We start from the raw sequence: 20,571 nt of genomic DNA, 5'->3' as shown, positions 1-20,571 counted from the left end.
GTGACTTGCCCAAAGTCATGCAGCTGACAAGTGGCAGAGCCGGGATTTGCACCCATGACCTCTGACTCCCAAGCCCGTGCTCTTTCCACTGAGCCACGCTGCTTCAAGTGACTTGACGGAAGTCACACACCAGACTAGAGGTGGAATCGGGATTAGAACCTTGATCCTTCTGACTCTCAGGCCCGTGCTCTATTCACTAGGCCTCACTGCTTATCCTTGGGGGCAACTTGAGGGGAAGGGGTGACTCGGAAAAGGGGCAGCTTGAGGGGAAGGATTGCCTCGGGGTTGCAGGGAGGGACAGGGTGGCTCAGGGTGGCTTGGGGGGTCTTGGGGTGGGAATAGACCGGCCGACTCCTCTCCATCTTGTTCCCGGAATCAGGTGTCCGGGTTCTACCGTGGGCTGTCCCTGCCGGTGTGCACGGTGTCCCTCGTCTCCTCCGTGTCATTCGGAACATACAGGAACTGCCTGTCCAACCTGTGCAGGCTGAAATACGGCACCGCGGACGTGAAGCCGGCCAAAGTGGACGTCTCACTCTCGGGCTGTGCGGCCGGCATTGTCCGGGTAAGACCATCCCCCTGCTCCGGGGACTGCCGGCTTGAGGGAGAACAGAGGGCCAGTCTCTTCACTTCTCTCATTCATTCATTCATTCATTCATTCATTCATTCATTCATTCATTCATTCAATCGTATTTATTGAGCGCTTACTGTGTACAGAGCACTGGACTAAGCGCCTCTCAGATCCCTCATCTGCAAAATGGGGATTCAAGCCCCATTCTCCCTCCTACTTTCATTCAATCATATTTATTGAGTGCTCACTGTGTGCAAAGCACTGTACTAAGTGCTTGGGAGAGTACACTTTAATAACAGAGACATTCCTAACCACAGCGAGCTCACAGTCTAGTGGGGGACTGTGAGCCCCATGTGGGGCCTGATGATCTTGTATCTACCCTTGTGTTTAGTACAGTGCTTGGCACATTGTAAGCACTTGACAGATACACAACAACAATTATTAGTATAAAGCAGTTGAAAGAGTCCAACAGAATTGAGTAGGCATGGTCCCTATGCTCTGAGAGCTGACAAGAGGGCCAGTCTCTTCACTTTTCTCATTCATTCATTCATTCAATCGTATTTATTGAGCGCTTACTGTGTGCAGAGCACTGGACTAAGCGCCTCTCAGATCCCTCATCTGCAAAATAGGGATTCAAGCCCCATTCTCCCTCCTACTTTCATTCAACCGTATTTATTGAGTGCTCACTGTGTGCAAACCACTGTACTAAGTGCTTGGGAGAGTACACTTTAATAACAGACACATTCCTGCCCACAGCGAGCTCACAGTCTAGTGGGGGACTGTGAGCCCCATGTGGGGCCTGATGATCTTGTATCTACCCTTGTGTTTAGTACAGTGCTTGGCACATTGTAAGCACTTAACAGATACACAACAACAATTATTACTATAAAGCAGTTGAAAGAGTCCAATAGAATTGAGTAGGCATGGTCCCTATGCTCTGAGAGCTGACAATCTAGAAGGGATTGTTCCAGCTCCTTTCCTCGGTCCCTTAGAAAAGCCTGCAGGTCCGGGTTCAGAGCTGGGCAGGCCCAGTGGATGGGGGGGCTCTTTCCCTCAAGGACTGGCTACCTCGGTCTCTGGCCTGGACTTGCTCAGCCGGCCGGCCACCCTCCCCACGTCCACACACCCCTGGCAGATCTTTCCCAGAAGGGCTCGCTGAGCTGTGTTGTAGGGCCAGGCCCACCTCTCTGTTCAGAGGGGCCCAGCCCACGCCTCCTGCTCAAGCCCTCGTCCCACAGGGAATCAGAGCTTCTGCTTCACGCAGATGGGGCCGCACGATTGGAGCCGCAGAACAAATGGGGACGAGGGAGAAACCCCCCAACGAATCCTTCCTCTTCCAAAGGTTTCTGTCTCTTGATGAGCTCTGTTTCATAGCTTTGGATTGAAGGGATTAAGCAGAGACAGACACCGCCAGGGGCAGAAACTGAATCAGAGAGACAGGCTGGTAGGGGAGACAGAGAGGAGGAGGTGGAGGAAGCTGAGAAGAGACCGGGGCAGTGGGACCACTCCATTAACTTTAGCTGCCACTACCCTAGTAATTGTGGTATTTGTTAAGTGCCTATGATGTGCTAAGCACTGGGGGAGATACAGGATAATTAGTTTGGACACAATCTCTGTCTCACATGGGACTCACTGTCTAAGGGAGAGAGAACAGGTGCTTAATTGCCATTCTACAGATGAGAAAACTAAGGCACAGAGAAGTCAAGCAATTTGCTTAAGGTCACGAAATAGGCAAGCGGAGGAGCTGGGATTAGAACCCGGGTCCTCTGATGCCCAGCCCTGTGCTCTCTCCCCTTGGCCACATGTCTTCTTAGGAAATTGTGGGAAATTGCTAATGACCCTTTGGGAGGGAAGGGGCGGGCAGAGGTTGGGCAGGTAGGCTGTACTATAGGGGAGCAACCCCTCTCCTTCCTTCCTCGTTCACGTGGGGGTGAGTGGGTGGGCTGGTGCGGGCAGCCACAGGCCCAGGGGTGGACGCTGATGAGCAGGGCCAGAAGAATGGAGCGGGTGAGCAGGAGGGCATTCCCAGTTTCCTCTGGTGGCTTTAGGCTTAAACTTTCCCCAGCAAGGACACCTGGCACAGTCCTGTGGGGCAGAAGGCTCAGAGCTGGCTGGGGGGCAGAGCAGGGGGTGGAGGGGAGGGTATTCAGCATTCACCCTGGAAGGGTGGGCCTGCAGATAGCAGGGGTCAAATCAGTGACCTCTGGAAGTCCCGGAAGCCCTCGATCAACCTTTCTGCTGCAGGGATTCCAGGGTTTCCCAGTGTGACCGGCCAGATCCTGCCCTGCCCTGCCCTGCCCTGCCCTGCCCAGGAGAGAGAGGGGGAGAGAGGGGGTGGACAGAGAGGGGTGGGAGAGAAAAGGGCATGGGAAACAGAAAGGAGCTGGAGAGACAGGGGTGGAGGAGATAGGGTTGGGGGTCTGTGTGGAGATTACTGGAATGTGGGGTATTTGTGGATTTCAGAGCCTGAGGGAATGAAATGATGTGCTACCAATCAACCTACGCATCAGGCAAAAATTCCTCACTCTTGGCTTCAAGGCACTCCATCACCTCGCCCCCTCCTACTTCACCTCCCTTCTTTCCTTCTACAGCCCAGCCCACACCCTCCGCTCCTCACTGTGCCTCGTTCTCGCCTGTCCCGCCATCGACCCCCGGCCCACGACCTTCCCCTGGCCTGGAATGCCCTCCCTCCGCACATCCGCCAAGCTAGCTCTCTTCCTCCCTTCAAAGCCCTACTGAGAGCTCAGAGGCCTTCCCAGACTGAGCCCCCTCCTTCCTCTCCCCCTGCTCCCCCTCCCCATCCCCCCGCCCTACCTCCTTCCCCTCCCCACAGCACCTGTATATGTGTTTGTACAGATTTATTCCTCTATTTATTTTACTTGTACATATTTACTATTCTATTTATTTTATTTTGTTAATATGTTTTGTTTTGTTGTCTGTGTCCCTGTTCTAGACTGTGAGCCTGCTGTTGGGTAGGGACCATCTCTATATGTTGCCAACTTGTACTTCCCCGGAGCTTAGTACAGTGCTCTGCACACAGTAAGCGCTCAATAAATACGATTGAATGAATGAATGAATGTGCTAGATAGAACTAGGGCAGAGATTTGAATTAGACCCAAGGAAGTCAGAGATGCAGTAGAAAGGGGGAGATGAGAGAGAGAGATTGGGGGGAGGGGGGAAGGGAGAGAGACAGAGACAGTGAGAGAGAGAGAGAGAGATCAACAGAGAAGAATCAACAGCTTCTTCAAGATCCTCTTTTCTCACGCTACCCTTGGAATAACCAGTCCCTGGGTTCTGGTCCAGCTTGGATGGCCTTGACCCAGGTGGTCAAGGTGGAAACTTTACTACACTTGCCCTCCCTTTTGGTCAGTCAACCCTGCTAGTGAGCTTGAAGGAGATTTAGTATGGCTATGGAAGCACACACACTCTCTTTCATTATTGGGATTACTGACAGTTACAAAGTAAGCATTGACCTGGGGTAGCACTGGGGAAAATCCAGAAAATCCATCCCGATGGAATCCCTCACCCCAAAGGGCCCACGATTTCACAGCAGAAGGGCAGACCTCATTAGAGTGTAAGCTCCTTATGAGCAGGGAACATGTCGCTTCTTTATTCTCATCCTCCGAAGCACCTATCAATTAATCAATCAGTAGTATATATTGAGTGCTTACTATGTGCAGAACACTATGCCAAGTGCTTGGGTAAGTGTGATTTAAAAAAAATAATAATAATGGTATTTATTGAGTGCTTACTATGTGCAGAACACTATGCCAAGTGCTTGGGTAAGTGTGATTTAAAAAAAAAATAATAATAATGGTATTTGTTAAGCGCTTACTATGTACCAAGCACTGTTCTAAGCACTGGGGTAGATACAAGGTAATCAGGTTGTCCCCCGTGGGGCTCACAGTCTTCATCCCCATTTGACAGATGAGGTAACTGAGGTACAGAGATGTTTAGTGACTTGCCCAAAGTCACAGAGCTGACAAATGGTGGAACTGGGATTAGAATCCACGACCTCTGGTTTAATAGAGAGGGTAGATCTAATTCTGGTTCACAAAAGCATAAAGACTGCAGGGGGAGACAAACATTAAAATAAATTACAGATAAGGGAAATATACAGTATAAGGATTTGGACATAAGTTCTGTGGGAAGGGTATCGAAATGCTTGAGGGGTACACATCCAAGACAGCGGGAAAATGAGGGCTTAGTCAGATTAATAATAATAATAATAATAATAATAATAACAATAGTAATTTGTTAAGCACTTCTTAGGCACTGTTCTAAGTGCTGGAATGAATCCAAGCAAATCAGGTTGGACACAGTCTCTATCCCACATGGGGCTTACATTCTCAATCCCTGTTTTACAGATGAGGTAACTGAGGCCCAGAGAAGTGAAGTTACTTGCCCAACGTCACACAGCAGACAAGTAGGGGAGCCAGGATTAGAATCCATGACCTTCTGACTCCCAGGTCCGTGCTCTAGCCACCACGTTTTGCTGCTTCTCTAGTACAGTGCACTGCCCAGTGATGCTTATTAATAATAATAATAATAATGATAATTTTGGTACTTGTTAAGCACTTACTGTGTGTCAAGCACTGTTCTAAGTGCTGAGGTAGATATGAGTTAATCAGGTTGGACACAGTCCCTGTCCCACATGGGGCTCACAATCTTAATCCCCATTTTACAGATGACATAACTGAGGCCCAGAGAAGTTAAATGATTTGCCCAAGGCCACATAGCAGACAAGTGGCAGACCCTCTAATCATAATAATAATAGTAATAATAATTATGGTATTTGTTAAGCGCTTACTATGTGCCAAGCACTGTTGTAAGTGCTGGGTTAGATACAAAATAATCACGTTGTCCCACTTGGGGCTCACAGTCTTAATCCCCATTTTGCAGATGAGGTAACTGAGGCCCAGAGAAGTTAAATGATTTTCCCAAGGCCACATAGCAGACAAGTGGCAGACCCTCTAATCATAATAATAATAGTAATAATAATTATGGTATTTGTTAAGCGCTTACTATGTGTCAAGCACTGTTGTAAGTGCTGGATTAATCACGTTGTCCCACTTGGGGCTCACAGTCTTAATCCCCATTTTGCAGATGAGGTAACTGAGGCCCAGAGAAGTTAAATGATTTTCCCCAGGCCACATAGCAGACAAGTGGCAGACCCTCTAATCATAATAATAATAGTAATAATTATGGTATTTGTTAAGCACTTACTATGTGCCAAGCACTGTTCTAAGTGCTGGGTTAGATACAAAGTAATCACATTGTCTCACATGGGGCTCACAGTCTTAATCCCCATTTTGCAGATGAGGTAACTGAGGCACAGGTAAGTTAAATGATTTGCCCAAGGTCACACAGCAGACAAGTGGCGGAGCCAGGATTAGAACTCACGACCTCTGACTCCCACGCTCATGCTCTATCCACTAGACTACATACCACTACTACTAGTGCTACCCCTAGATTGAGAACCTTTCTCTTTCTCTCTCTCTTTCTCTAGATATATCTCTATCTATCTATCATCTATCTACCTATCTATCTTTACACTCATAGACAAATGGGGAGAGAGAGAGAAAAAACACAAGCACTACGCTGAACAACCCCGGGCATCACGGTGCTGATTGACACGTTGTCTGGGCAATGTTTGGGTGGCCAGGAAGTCCAGTGTCACCACATGGTGCTGCCATCAGAGCCCGGGTCTGTGCCTGTCACCTCCCCAGCGCTTAGAACAGTGCTTTGCACATAGTAAGCGCTTAATAAGTGCTATCATTATTATCAATCAATCAATCAATCATATTTATTGAGCGCTTACTGTGTGCAGAGCACTGTACTAAGCGCTTGGGAAGTACAAGTTGGCAACATACAGAGACAGTCCCTACCCAACAGTGGGCTCACAGTCTAAAAGTATTACTATTAGTATTGTTATTGGGTGAAGCAAAGCTCTTGGCTAAAAGACAGCTCTAAGGAGTCCTACATAGTTGGGCTTCCAGGGCACTGAGCGTTCCCAGAGCATGGGCACCGGGGACATCCCGAAATGAAGAGGGAATGCCCACCGCTGCACCCTCCTGCCCGGATAGCCGGGGTTTAGCTACACGTGGATTGTTCCACCACCCGAGAGAGGCCAACGTGCTCCCTACTCACGAACCCTTCCCTCACCCTCTGCTTTCCCTCTGCTCCCAGGTGGCCCTAACGGCCCCCACCGAGGTGGCCAAAATCCGGCTCCAGACGCAGAAGCTGCCCCCGGCGACCGCCTCCGCCAGCATCGCGGCCCAGCCCAAGTATCGGGGCCCGCTGCACTGCCTGGCCACCGTGGCCCGGGAGGAGGGCCTGGCCGGCCTCTACAAAGGGAGCTCGGCCTTGCTGTTCCGGGACTGCCACTCCTTCGCCACCTACTTCCTGTCCTACTCCATGCTGTGCGAGTGGCTCACCCCCAAGGGCCAGAGCAGACCAGGTGAGGGAGAGAACCGTCCCGCGCCCCCTCCCATCGTGTGTGGACCCCTCTGAGAGCTGGGTGGGAATGGGGCTGGTGGGGAGTCTCCCTGTTGCCCTTGGAAGGGCGCTCCCGGGCAGTAGGGAAGAGCAGTGAGCTGCTTCAGTGGCCGGCGGAAGAGCCTCGAGGGGCTGACTGGAGTACTGGTGGGGATTAGACCGGAGGGCCAGACACCCAGGATCAAAGTTCAGGTCTTGGTGCTCCTCCGTCCCGCTCCAAAGTCAACCACGAGAACCAGCATGGCCAAACGGATCTGGGAGTCAGAGGAACTGGGTTCCAATCCCAGCCCCGCCAATTGATTGCTGCGTGACCTTGAGCAAGTCACTTATCCTCTATGTGCCTCAGTTTCCTCAACTTTAAGATGGGGATTAAATTCCTGCTCTCCCTCCAGCTTAGACTGTGAACTCCATGCGGGGCAGGGACTGTGTCTGATCTAAGTAACATGTCTGTGAGCCACACGTGGGACAACCAGTGCTTAGAACAGTGCTTTGCACGTAGTAAGCGCTTAACACATACCATCTTTATTGTTGTTATTACCTACCCCAGTACGTAGAACAGTGTTTGGCACATAGAAAGTACTTCACAAATACCATAAACTCCCCCACCACCCCCAGTCCCCATGCTCGTCTCTTTCCGTAGTCCCAGCACAAAGTCAGAGACAGTGCAGAGTCGGGGGCAGGGAAGGGCTGTGCTCACACGAAGTGTAGCCTGACGGGAGTCAGCGGCGGGATGGGAAAGGAGCACCGAGGGAGGAACGTTTCCTCCCTTGGCCCCTCTTCTCTCCCCCTCCCTGCCTCCCCTGCTGGGTGGAGGACTGAGCCATATGCCAGAGGTAGGGTTTGGGAGTCTGGCCAAAGCAAACAGGCTGATCCCAGCCCAAAGCACGGGGAGAAACTATTTTGACTGGCAGCAGCGGTGACCTGGGCTTGCTACGTCAGCCCAAAGCCGCATCTAGCCACGCCAGGGACCTGGGAGCCCGCAGAGCAGAGCTGGTCTCCAGAGGCGGGAGAGGCTGAGCTAGCGGACCCTCTGGGGCTCACTGGCTGCTGGGATCTGGGAAGGGGGGCTGGGATCATGAGGCGAAGCTCAAGACCCCTCCCCCACCCCCAAAACCCGGGACTTTTCTTGGGCCCAGCCCCTTAGGGGGCCATGCTGTGGGGCTTAGTGAATCCAGACCTGAATCCAGAGGCTTCTGTCCCTGTGTTCCGATCACTTTGAATGCTGCGTGGATGAGGGCGGTTGTGTTCGTTTAATCATATTTATAGAGCGCTTACTGTGTGCATAGCACTGTACCAAGTCTCCTGCAAGCCCCCCACCCACCCCAACCCCTAATGGTCTGAATTATGGATTCTGTAGGCCGCAGGAGCCTCTGCTTTCCTCTGTGCCTCCCAGCAAAACTTCCCTGTGGGCAGAAAGCAAAAACAGGGTTCCAAGGATCCAGTTTCTCCCAGACTAGCTTTCTCAACCCTTAGACTTTGTATTTGTTGAGCACTTATCATGTACAGAGCACTGTACTAAGCACTTGGGAGAGTACAGTACAGCAGAATTGAGAGACACTTTCCCTGGCCAAAGGGCCATCTAGGGTCAGTCAATCAAATTATTGAGGGCTTACTGTGGGAGAGCACTGTACTAAGCACTTGGGAGAGTACAGTACAGTAGAATTGAGAGACACTTTCCCTGGCCAAAGGGCCATCTAGAGTCAGTCAATCAAATTATCGAGGGCTTACTGTGTGCAGAGCATTCATTCAATCATATTTGTTGAGCGCTTACTGTGTGCAGAGCACTGTACTAAGCGCTTGGGAAGTACAAGTTGGCAACATATAGAGTCGGTCCCTACCCAACAGTGGGCTCACAGTCTAGAAGGGGGAGACAGAGAACAAAACAAAACATATTAACAAAATAAAATAAATAGAATAAACGGGTAGAAATAAAATAAATAAATAGAGTAATAAATACATACAAACATATATATATATATATATGTACAGGTGCTGTGGGGAGGGGAAGGAGGTAAGGTGGGGGGGTTGGGTAGGGGGAAGAGGGGGAATACTGTTCTAAGCTCTTGGGAGGGTGCAATGATGTCTGTCTAGAGGGGAGACAGACATTAAAATAAATTACAGATAGGGGAAATAGAGTACAAGGATATGTACATAAGTGCTGTGGAATTGAGAGTATCAAAGCGCTTAAGGGGTACATGGACAAGTGCCAAGGTGACACAGGAGAGATCAGTTAGATCAGAAATGAGAGCTTTATCAGGGAAGGCCTTTTGGAGGAGATGTGATTTTAGAAGGGCTCTGAGACTCGGGAGCATGTGAATGGTCATATTTGAAGCAGGAGGGAGTTCCAGCCCCTAGAGTAGGTTCTGGTTGGAGGTTGGTAGAGAGACAGATTTATTATTATTATCATTGATAATTGATTAATGATAATAATAACAATAACAAGGTACACCACAGGAGTTTGGTATTGGAGGAGTGGAGTGTGTGGGCGGGGAACAATTCATCCAGTTCTGTTGTACTGCACTCTCCCAAGTGCTTAGTACAGTGCTCTGCACCCAGTAACCACTCAGTAAATACCACTAATTGATTAGTGAAACTGGATCAAGATTCCCTAAGGCAAGATTCCCTGAGAAGCAGCGTGGCCCAGTGGAAAGAGCATGGGCTTTGGAGTCAGAGGTCATGGGTTCAAATCCCGGCTCCGCCAATTGTCAGCTGTGTGACTCTGGGCAAGTCACTTAACTTCTCTGTGCCTCAGTCACTTCATCTGTAAAATGGGGATTAAGACTGTGAGCCCCCCGTGGGACAACCTGATCACCTTGTAACCTCCCCAGTGCTTAGAATAGTGCCTTGCATATAGTAAGCGCTCAATAAATGTCATTATTATTATTATTATAAGTGCCTGCCTCATGCTGAGCACTCTCCCCCTCTAGACTGCAAGCTCCATGTGGGCAGAGAACACATTTACCAACTCTGTTCTGTTGTCCTCTCCCCAGTGCTTAGTTCAGTACTCCACATACAATAAGCACTCAGTAAATATGACTGATTGATTCTAGGCACCTGGGGCCAGGCAACACTGGAAAAAGATTCGGTCTGTGCCCTTGAGGGGCTCCCAGTAGAATGTCCGTTGATCTGGGGAGATGATTATTCCCGGTGAAGAGGGAGATGGAAAACCGAGCCAAAATGAGCAAGGCCATGACAGCTAAACAGACAAGTCCGTGTGTTCTGAGGGGGCCGACTGAAAGGTGTGACCTTCTGGAAGGGTGGAGGTGGGGGAGCATTTGGGGAAGGCTCCTGGTAGAGGTGGCTTTCTGAGGCGGGCCTGGGTGCATCCCCCTCCTCCCCTCCCCGCTGAGCTCTTGGCTTCTCCTCTGCAGACATCCTGGGTGTCCTGGTTTCTGGCGGCTGTGCCGGGGTGCTGGCTTGGGCAGTGGCCACCCCCATGGACGTCATTAAATCTCGCCTGCAAGTGGACGGCCTGGGGCAGCAGAAGTACCGGGGCCTGGTCCACTGCGTGGTGGCCAGCGTGCGGGAGGAGGGCATCGGCGTTCTGTTCAAGGGCCTTGCCTTAAACTGCTGCCGGGCCTTCCCCGTGAACATGGTGGTCTTTGTCACCTACGAAGCCGTGCTGAAACTCACCTGGGGTCTTACGACCTAACGGGAGGGTGGGCCGATGTCAGCGCCTGCTTCGCTCCCCAAGGGGCCTTCCTGGATGTTCCCAAGTGGGCTCTGGGGGTACCCAGAGACCGAAGGAAAGATGGCCACCGGAACGGGGAGACGGTCCCGGCTTCCCTGCGGCCCTGGAGCATCTCGCCGACATGTGTTCACATAAAATGAGCCTTTTCCCCCCTTGCACAGCCGTGTTGGGCCGGAATTGCAGCCCCCTCCCCGGCCAGATCTGGGCAACGCCTCTTGCTTCAGTCTGTCTGCTTGCAGGAGAGCCGAGGGGCCGAGGTGCCAACTCCATCGGGGAAGCGGAGGCCGGGTTTCCCCAGCCTTCCAGCTATCGGGGTTGGACTCCCTCCCTGGGTCCCCAACTTGACCCGTGGGCTTCTGAGCGGGGCTGGCAAGAGCTCGGATCCGGGCTGGCTGACCAGTCACCCTATTGAGCCCGTCTCACCCCTGCCGCCCATCTTCACCCCACTGCCCTCAATCAATCAATAAATACAATTGATTGATTGACCTCACGATGGCACCCGGTGCCATGGTTGCAGCTAGGGCCTGCGGCCTACTTTATGTTTGCCCTAGGCGGGGCAGAGAGGCACAGAAGAGTGCATTCTGCTGTTTGGCTTGTAGTGGGTGTGTGGCTAAAAGGGTGTATTTGTGGTGTATGTGTGTTTAGTGCTTAGATAATAATTATGGTATTTGTGAAGCGCTTACTCTGTGCCAGGCACTGTTCTAAGTGCTGGGGTGGATATAAGCAAATCAGGTTGGACACAGTCCCTGTCCCACGTGAGGCTCACAGTCTCAATCCTCATTTGGGCAAGTCACTTAACTTCTCTGTGCCTCAGTTACCTGATCTGTAAAATGGGGGATTAAAACTGTGAGCCCCCATGGGACAAGCTGATCATCTTGTAACCGCCCCAGCACTTAGAATAATAATAATAATGGCATTTATTAACCGCTTACTATGTGCAAAGCACTGTTCTAAGCGCTGGGGAGGTTACAAGGTGATCAAGTAGTCCCAAGGGGCTCACAGTCTTAATCCCCATTTTACAGATGAGGTAACTGAGGCACAGAGAAGTTAAGTGACTTGCCCAAGGTCACACAGCTGACAAGTGGTGGAACCGGAATTTGAACCCCTGACCTCCGACTCCAAAGCCCATGCTGTTTCCACTGAGCCATGCCGCTTCTAATAGAATAGTGCTTTGCACATAGTAAGCGCTTAACAAATACCATCATCATCATTATTATTTGGCAGATGAGGTAACTGAGGCCCAGAGAAGGGAAGTGAATTGCCCAAGATCACACAGCAGACAAGTGGCGGGGCCGGGATTGGCACCCATGACCTTCTGACTCCCAGGCCCGAGCTGTATTTACTGCTCCACGCTGCTTCCACATCCCAGTGTGTTGGTTGTTTCTGCCCGTGGGCTATGCCATGGAGGTGTGAATTGGCCCAGTCTGGTGATGGGAGAGCTGCCCACACAGTGATAGCAGGTGGCACTCTGACTTCTGGCCCAGCTCCGCTGCATTCATTCATTCAATCATATTTATTGAGTGCTTACTGTGTGCAGAGCACTGTACTAAGCGCTTGGGAAGTACAAGTCGGCAACAGAGAGGTCCCTACCCCCTAACGGGATTTATCCCCTTCCCCCCACCCCTTGACCGTGCCCTTTCTTCATCCCCAGTCTGCCCTCTCCCAATCAGTGGCATTTATGGAACACTTACTATGTGCAGAAGTACTGGACTAAAAGCACTCGGGAGAGTAACATTTTAAAAAAATAATAAATTATGGTATCTGTTAAGCGCTTACTGTGTGCCAGGCCCTGTACTAAGCGCTGGGGTGGATACAAACAAATTGGTTTGGACACAGTCCCTGGCCCTACATGGGGCTCCCAGTCTCAATCCCCATTTTACAGATGAGGGATCTGAGGCCCAGAGAAGTGACATGACTTGCCTGAAGTCACACAGCAGACAAGTGGCGGAGCCCGGAATAGAACCCATGATCTTTTAACACCCAGGCCCGTGCTCTATCCACTAAGCCATGATCACGGAGTTGGTAGACGTGTTCCCTGCCGACAGGCAGTTTGCGGTCTACAGAGGGAGGTAGACATTAATATAAATAATTTATAGATATATCCATAAGTGCTGTGTGGCTGAATACCAAATGCCCTGAAGGGACAGATCCAAGTGCATAGACGATGCAGAAAGGAGAGGGAATTGGGGAAAAGAAGGCTTCACTGGGGAAGGTCTCTTGGAGGAGATGCGACCTTAATAAGGCTTTGAAAGAGGGGAGAGTGGTGGTTTGGTGTATATGGCCGGGAGGGAGTTCCAGACCAGAGGGAAAATAACGGGAAAGGGGTCGACAGCGAGATGGACGAGATCAAGACACAGTGAGTAAGCCGGTCCTAGGGGACCGAAGTGTGCGGACTGGACTCTAGTAGGAGATCAGTGAGAAAAGGTAATAATAATGATGATGGCATTTATTAAGCACTTACTATGTGCAAAGCACTGTTCTAAGCACTGGGTAGGAGGGGGTGAGCTGATGGAGTGCTTTAAAGCCTATGGTAAGGAGTTTCTGTTTTATGGGGTGATGGATGGGCAACCCCTGGAGGGTCCTGAGGTCTGGGGAAACATGAACTAAATAATTTTTAAGAAAAGTGATCCATGCAGTGGAGTGAAGTATGGACTGGAGTGGGGAGAGAAAGGAGGTAGGGAGGTAATACTAATAATAATTATGGTATTTGTTAAGCGCTTACTATGTGGCAGGCATGTACTAAGGTCAACAAGGAGGCAGATACAGTAGTCAAGGCAGGATAGGATAAGTGTTTGGATCAGCACGGTAGCAGTTTGGGTGGAGAGGGAAGGGTGGATTTTAGTGATGTTGTGAAGGTAGAACCGACAGAATTCGGCGCTATTGAATACGTGGGTTGAATGAAAGAGATGAGTTTGAGCACAACGCCAAGGTTACGGGCTTGCGAGATAGGGAGGATGGTGGTGTTGTCTATAGTATGGGGAAGATGGGGCGAATGGGGTTTGGATGAGAGGTTAAGGAGCTCTGCTTTGGATTTGTTTAGTTTGGGGTGTTGGTGGGACATCCAGGTAGAGATGTCCTGAAGGCAGGAGGATTTTAATGTGAGACTGGAGAGAGGTCAGGCCTGGAGATGAAGATTTGGGGATCATCCACGTAGAGATGGTTGTTGAAGCCGTGGGAATGAATGAGTTCTTGAAGGGTGTGGGGGTAGATGGAGAAGAGAAGCGGACCCAGAACTGAGCTATGAGGGACCCCCCCACTGTCAGAGGGTGGAAGACAATTCATCACCACTTCCTTCTCTCCCTTCCCCCTTGCCCAGCTCTCCTCCAGGAGTCCCTCCCGGGCAGGCTCTGATCTTACCCTGCCAATCACCGTTTCCCCACACCTCGCTGCCTCAGCGCCCCAGATTCTGTGTTAAACGTGTGACTGAACCTTATTCAAGTCTCAACTGCTTGCAAATAATGATAACAATAATAAAAATCTTCCATTTTCATCTTTGCCTCGCCAAGGAGATTTGAAAAGATGGGGAACACCAACGCTCGAAAGAGTGTTCGGAGCAGGTCCAGGCCCCTGGTGGTCACTTTCTGCTGGCTGTTCGCCAATCCCTGGTGCCCCCATCCATTCTGGTGAGCTAGTCACCTCCCTCCAAGCAGGGGGCTGGACTGGATGACCTCCTGTAGTCCTTCCAGTGCTGTGATTTAGCCACGCTCCTCTCCACCCACTCTCCTATCCCACTTCTTCCACTCCCATCAGAGTTTTAAAGAAATACAAACGGCAGCCCTCCCACCCCGCCACCCTCGAGCTGGTGCTGTCGGGGCCTGAAAACTGGGCCACTTTGGGTGGATTGGAGGGAGAGAAGAGACTCTTATTTGGGGAAGCAGCATGGCCCAGTGGAAAGAGCCCGGGCTTTGGAGTCAGACGTTGTGGGTTCGAATCCCGGCTCCGCCACAAGTCTGCTGTGTGACCTTGGGCAAGTCACTTAACTTCTCTGAGCCTCAGTTACCTCATATGTAAAAATGGGGATTAAGACTGTGAGCCCTACGTGGGACACCTTGATCACATTGTATCTCCCCCAGCACTTAGAACAGTGCTTTGCACACAGTAAGCGCTTAACAAATGCCATTATTATTATTATTATTGTTATTATTATTTCTGGGAGGTTTTTGCTCCAGGCCAACAGACGCCGCCCAATTAGCCGAGCCCCATTTCATCTGGGTAAAGACATCCAAAGGTCACTCTCGAGCAGGACACTGCCTTCACTGTTCTGATTGTAAAATCGATTTGGAGAGGAAATGCGGTTTTCCCCACGATCCGGTTCTCAGGCGTGATTATCCTTCAGGCAGCAACGCCTCGAGCTTGAGAGAGCCCTTTTTCTTTTGGTCTTGACACTGGCTCCTTGTTCCTTGGAGGTGACTTCAACCTCTCCACCCAGGTGGCGGGCACAGGACAGCTGGCACAGCCAGATCACAGCCAGTCGGAGCAGATTAGATGACAGGAGAACCATTTCAGCATGACGACGATGAATGGGGCTATTGCTAAGCGTCGGCTAGAGAAGAAAAATATGCCCCAGCTCTTTTGCCTTGATTCGTGCTCAGGGAACGGATTGGACGCGATGCTATCAAAGGAGTGGTGTTCAAGAGGGACCTTTCTAACCAGGTTCTGCTGGCAAATGACCTTACACCCTCCCTTCCTTTGGCTTTGTGTTCAGTTTTGAAGTTTCTGCTTTCGGCTGGTAGAATTGTGGCATCTTGAGAAGCAGCATTGGCCTAATGGATGGAGCACAGGCCTGGGAATCAGAGGACCTGGCTTCTAATCCCAGCTCTGCCACGTGTCTGCTGTATGACCTTAGGTGAGACACTTCACTTTTCTGTGCTTCAGTTACCTCCTCCGTAAAATGGGGATTCAATTCTACTCCCTTCTAAGATGGTGGGGCCCATGTGGGACAGGGATTGTGTCTGACCTGATTAACTTGCACCTATGACAAACCTCATAAACTCGTATCTACCCCAGTGCTTAGAACAGTGCTTGACACATAGTAAGCGCTTAACAAGTACTATTATTATCATTATGGTTATTATTATTATCCTTAATGTGATTCCACCCTCCAAAGTCAGGAAGGTGGTGAAGGCCACAGGGAATCCAAGGCACACAGACCACCTTGATCTTAGGCCAAAGGTTGGACGGGAGCATATCTTGCTGTTTCCAATTCTTTTTTAATGATATGTATTAACACTATCTGCCAAACATTGCTCTAAGTGCCGAGGTAATAATAACAATAATAACGGCATTTATTAAATGCTTACTGTGTGCAAAGCACTGTTCTAAGCGCTGGGGAGGTTACAAGGTGATCAGGTTGTCCCATGGGGGGCTCAGAGTCTTAATCCCCATTTTACAGATGAGGTAACTGAGGCCCAGGGAAGTTAAGTGACTTACCCAAAGTCACACAGCTGACAAGTGGTGGAGGCAGGATTTGAACCCATGACCTCTGACTCCAAAGCCCGGGCTCTGGAGTCCGGCCACGCTGCTTCTCTAGGTAGGTACAAGTTAATTGTTGGACACAGTCCCTGTCTTGCATAGGGATCACAGTCCATGTAGATGGGAGAATAGATATTTAAACTCCGTTTTACAGTTGAGAAAACTGAGGCCCAGAGAAGTTGTGACTTGCCCAGCAGGCAGTTGGCTGAGCTGGGATTAGAACCCAGGTTCTCTAAGTCCCAGGCCTTTGCCTTACCCCCTAGGTCACGCCGCTTCTCAGTTGCAGGTTCTATGTAGGACAGAAGGTCTCACCATTGTCAGGTCTCTGGAACTTGGCCTCCTTAGAGAGGAGGAAGGATAATCTCAGAGCAACGGACTCAGAATGAAATAGCTGATGAAGAGTAAGACTCCCAGTGGAGACAGTCTTTCATTTGAGTCCATCTCCATTTCCCTGGAAGTGAATCAGATCTGGCCAAGATCCAAAGATAGAGATGTATTCTGACAAAGTCGGAATATCTTTCTTTCCTGCCTGGATGGCCAAGATGTTTATTTTAACACCTGTCTACCCCTCTAGACTGTAAACTCCTTGTGGGCAGGGATCATGTCTACCAACTGTAGTGTACTGTCCCTAACGTGTAGTCCGGTGCTCTGCGCAAAGTAAGTGCTCAATAAATATCGATTTCTCGATTCCAAACATTGCCAAAGGGTTTCTATCAGGCTCTCTCTCATGCAGGCAGGTGAGGCAGGGGACTGGAAGACATGTCTGACCATCACATGGCTTCTCCACATGTCCTCAGTGCCATTGTTAGGAGCACAATACCAGCCTGGATGCTAGACTATAAGATCCCTCAGGGCTAACTCTCCTGCTCTCTCCCAGGGCCTTGGTATGGTGCTCTGCACAGAGTAGGTTTGCAGTACATACCACTGATTGGTGGGAGGAAGGGCCATGGATCTGATCCCGCTAGATTGTAAGCCCAGTGTTGGCAGGGATCATGTCCACCAACTCCGTTATATTGTACTCTCCCAAGCCCTTAGTAGAGTGCTCAACACACAGTAAGCACTCAATAATTACTGATTGATTGATCAATTCCTCCCCCTTAGATTGGGAGCCCCATATGGGAAAGGGACTGCATCTGACCTGATTACCTTGTTTCTTACCCCCAGGGCTTTCATTCATTTATTCCATCGTATTTATTGAGCGCTTACTGTGTGCAGAACACTGTACTAAGCACTTGGGCTTTGATACGGTGCTTGCCGCATTAGTGCTGAACAAATATCGTAATTATCATTATTACCTTAAGTTGGAGGCATCCTGGTTCTTCCACAAATGCACTCCACACAGAGAACTTCTTCCTGGCAACTGCTGAATTTCAAGCATCTCCTTCTTGGGAGAGACAAGCTCAGTCAGTGTCCTTGGTCCCGATTGGCAGTATTTGGGGAAGTTATGATTCCCCAGCATGGCCTAGAGAATAGACCACGGGCCTGGGAGTTAGAAGGACCTGGGTCCTAATCCTGGCTGTGCCACTTGTCTGCTGTGTGACCTTGGGCAAGTCACTTCACTTCTCTGGGCCTCAGTCACTTCATCTGTAAAATGGAAATGAAGACTGAACTCCCTCTAGACTGTAAGCTCGTTGTGGACAGGGGGTGGGTCTGCTTATTGTTGTATGGTACTCTCCCAAGTGCTTAGAACAGTGCCCTGCACACAGTAAGCGCTCAATAAATATGATTGAACCAATGAACCGTGAGCCCCATATGGGACATTGACCGTGTCCAACCTAATTAGCTTTTATCTATCCCAGCGTTTAATTCAGTGTCTGCCACATAGTAAGCGCTTAACAAATACCATTTTATTATTACAGTGCCTGGCACACAGTAAGTGCTTAACAAATATTAATCAGTCAGTCAATCAATCAGTTGTATTTATTGAGCACTTACTGTGTGCATAGCACTGTACTAAGCACTTGGGAAGTACAAGTTGGCAACATATAGAGACAGTCCCTACCCAACAGTGGGCTTACAGTCTAAATACCAAATATATATATGTATTTTTTACATATAATAATAATAATGATAATAATGGCATTTGTTAAGTGCTTACTATGTGCCAAGCACTGTTCTAAGCACTGGGGTGATAATATTGATAATGACGGTATTTGTTAAGCACTCACTAAGTGCCGAGCCCTGTTCTAAGTGCTGGGATAGATACAAGGTAATCGGGTTATCCCACGTGGGGCTCACAGTCTAAATTCCCATTTTACAGATGAGGTAACTGAGGCACAAAGAAGTTAAGTGAGCTGCCCAAAGTCACACAGCTGACAAGCGGTGGAGCCAGGATTAGAACCCATGACCTCTGATTCCCAAGCCCGTGCTCTTTCAATCAATCAATCAATCAATCGTATTTATTGAGCGCTTACTGTGAGCCCACTATTGGGTAGGGACTGTCTCTATATGTTGCCAACTTTTACTTCCCAAACGCTTAGTACAGTGCTCTGCACACAGTAAGCGCTCAATAAATACGATTGATGATGATGATGCAGAGCACTGTACTAAGCAATTACCATGCTGCTTCTCACAGATATATTTGTATATATTGAATGAACACACCCCAGCCCCCGCCGAGCATGTTTGGTCATCCAAAGGAGAAGTTGGCATGCAGGAGGCCAGCTTGCTTTCCTGCCTGCTGCCAGGGGATTCTTGGGAACATTTCATCCTATTCTGGAGCTTTTCCCTTGGCAACGGGGTTTCTGGCTGGGACTGACAACGCTCCCAGCTGCCACCACCACCACCACCACCCTGGCAGGGAGCTGAGCCAGGCGGCCGACTGTCTGACTGACTGGCCGGCTAATTGGCTGGCTGGGCTCGTCAGTGCCCCAGTGATGGGGGAATTTTGAGACTTGAGGCCCTAGGCCACTGACGTGCCCACTGACCCTCCCTTCTCTGGGCCAAATGGGGAGGGAATAGTTTTTCGAGTTGCTAATGTTTCCTCAACCTCTCACCTTCTCTCCACCCTCAAGAGGACACCACTGACTCGGATGGCGGAAAGCTCTGAAACGCTGTTCCCCGAATGCTCATTATGGCTTCATTCTGGTCTCTGGAAACCCTGGTGGCATCATCCAATCCATCAATAGCATTTTCTGAACGCCTACTGTGTGTGGAATTCAGTACTAAGCGCTTGGGGGACTGCAGCAGTGTTAGAAGTGCCAATCCCTGCCTTCACGGAGGATACAGACTGTGAGCCCACTGTTGGGTAGGGACTGTCTCTATATGTTGCCAACTTGTACTTCCCAAGCACTTAGTACAGTGCTCTGCACACGTAAGCGCTCAATAAATACGATTGATTGATACAATCTAGCAGGGCAGACAAGCACATCATTCATTCATTCAATTGTATTTGAGTACTTAACTGTATGCAGAGCACTGTCCTGAGCGTTTGGAAGAGTACAATATAACAACAAACAGACACATTCTCTGTCCACAACGAGCAGAATGATTATAGGAGGAAAAAGAGAATGGAAAAATAGGTATGTGGATGAATGGAAGTAGAGTATATGCGTAAGGCTGGAGGGGCTGCTGCACGTTTGAGGAAGTAGTTGAAAGGATATGACGGGAGAAGAAAAGTTAACTGGGGAACCGGAATTTCAGAGGGGCCTTGAAAATGGGGAGTGTTGTGGTCTGATGGGTTTGAAGGGGAAGGGGATTCCAGGTAGAAGAGAAGGTGTCAGCAAGGGGTCAGAGGCAGGGAAGTTGAGAACAAGGCAAAGAGAAAGGTGAGCACGAGAAACGAAGAGAGCGGGGAGGAATGTAGTGTGAGAAGGGTGGATAAGCAGGCAGGACAGCGAGCTAATGGGAAGTGCCTTAAACCAAGGGTCGGGAGTTTCTACTTGATGCAGAAGAACAGAGAGCCACTGGAGGTGTTTGAAGAGTTGGGAGATGGGGCAGAACGATGTTTTTGGATGATGATCCGAGCTGCAGAGTGCAGCCCGGACTGGTGAGGGGAGAGGCTGGAGGCAGGGAGACCGGTGGGGAGGCTGTGAGCACAGCTTGGGGCAGGAGCAAGGGTTGTTGGCGTCGCAGTGATACACTGTGTTATATGTGCACTTAGTCCTCTCAGTTCCGGGACTCTCTCCGACCACCTCGTCTGCCACAGCTCCCTCTCCTAGCCCACAACTGCTGTCGTTCCAGCCGCTTGATGGGACCTAATGTAAGTCATCCACTAAAGCCTCGGGGCCCCATTACATTGTGGGAAGCACAAGTCACTAGGATTCTGTTTTCCCAAGGCCCTATTAAACAGCGACGGGATCTTCCCCTATTGCTCCAAGCACTCATGTCCTTCCTCTGCTCG

General features: G+C 50.0%; 1 protein-coding gene across 2 annotated transcripts in view; it reads left to right on the top strand.

Annotated features, from left to right (window-relative positions):
• The window catches only part of SLC25A47 (solute carrier family 25 member 47), a 30,696-nt gene extending 19,213 nt beyond the window's left edge, over nucleotides 1-11,483 (top strand). For both annotated transcript variants that reach the window (XM_038749311.1, XM_038749302.1), the window contains exons 4-6: nucleotides 380-562; nucleotides 6,758-7,028; nucleotides 10,438-11,483. In XM_038749311.1, coding sequence (XP_038605239.1) covers nucleotides 380-562; nucleotides 6,758-7,028; nucleotides 10,438-10,718 — 735 coding nt within the window. In that variant the 3' untranslated portion in view covers nucleotides 10,719-11,483. The remainder of the gene's footprint in view (nucleotides 1-379; nucleotides 563-6,757; nucleotides 7,029-10,437) is intronic.
• The last annotated feature ends 9,088 nt before the right edge of the window (nucleotides 11,484-20,571 follow it).

The sequence above is a fragment of the Tachyglossus aculeatus genome, chromosome 1, assembly GCF_015852505.1.
Source record: "Tachyglossus aculeatus isolate mTacAcu1 chromosome 1, mTacAcu1.pri, whole genome shotgun sequence".
NCBI classification, from domain to species: Eukaryota; Metazoa; Chordata; class Mammalia; order Monotremata; family Tachyglossidae; genus Tachyglossus; species Tachyglossus aculeatus.
This window is presented reverse-complemented; position numbering and strand designations above follow the sequence as displayed.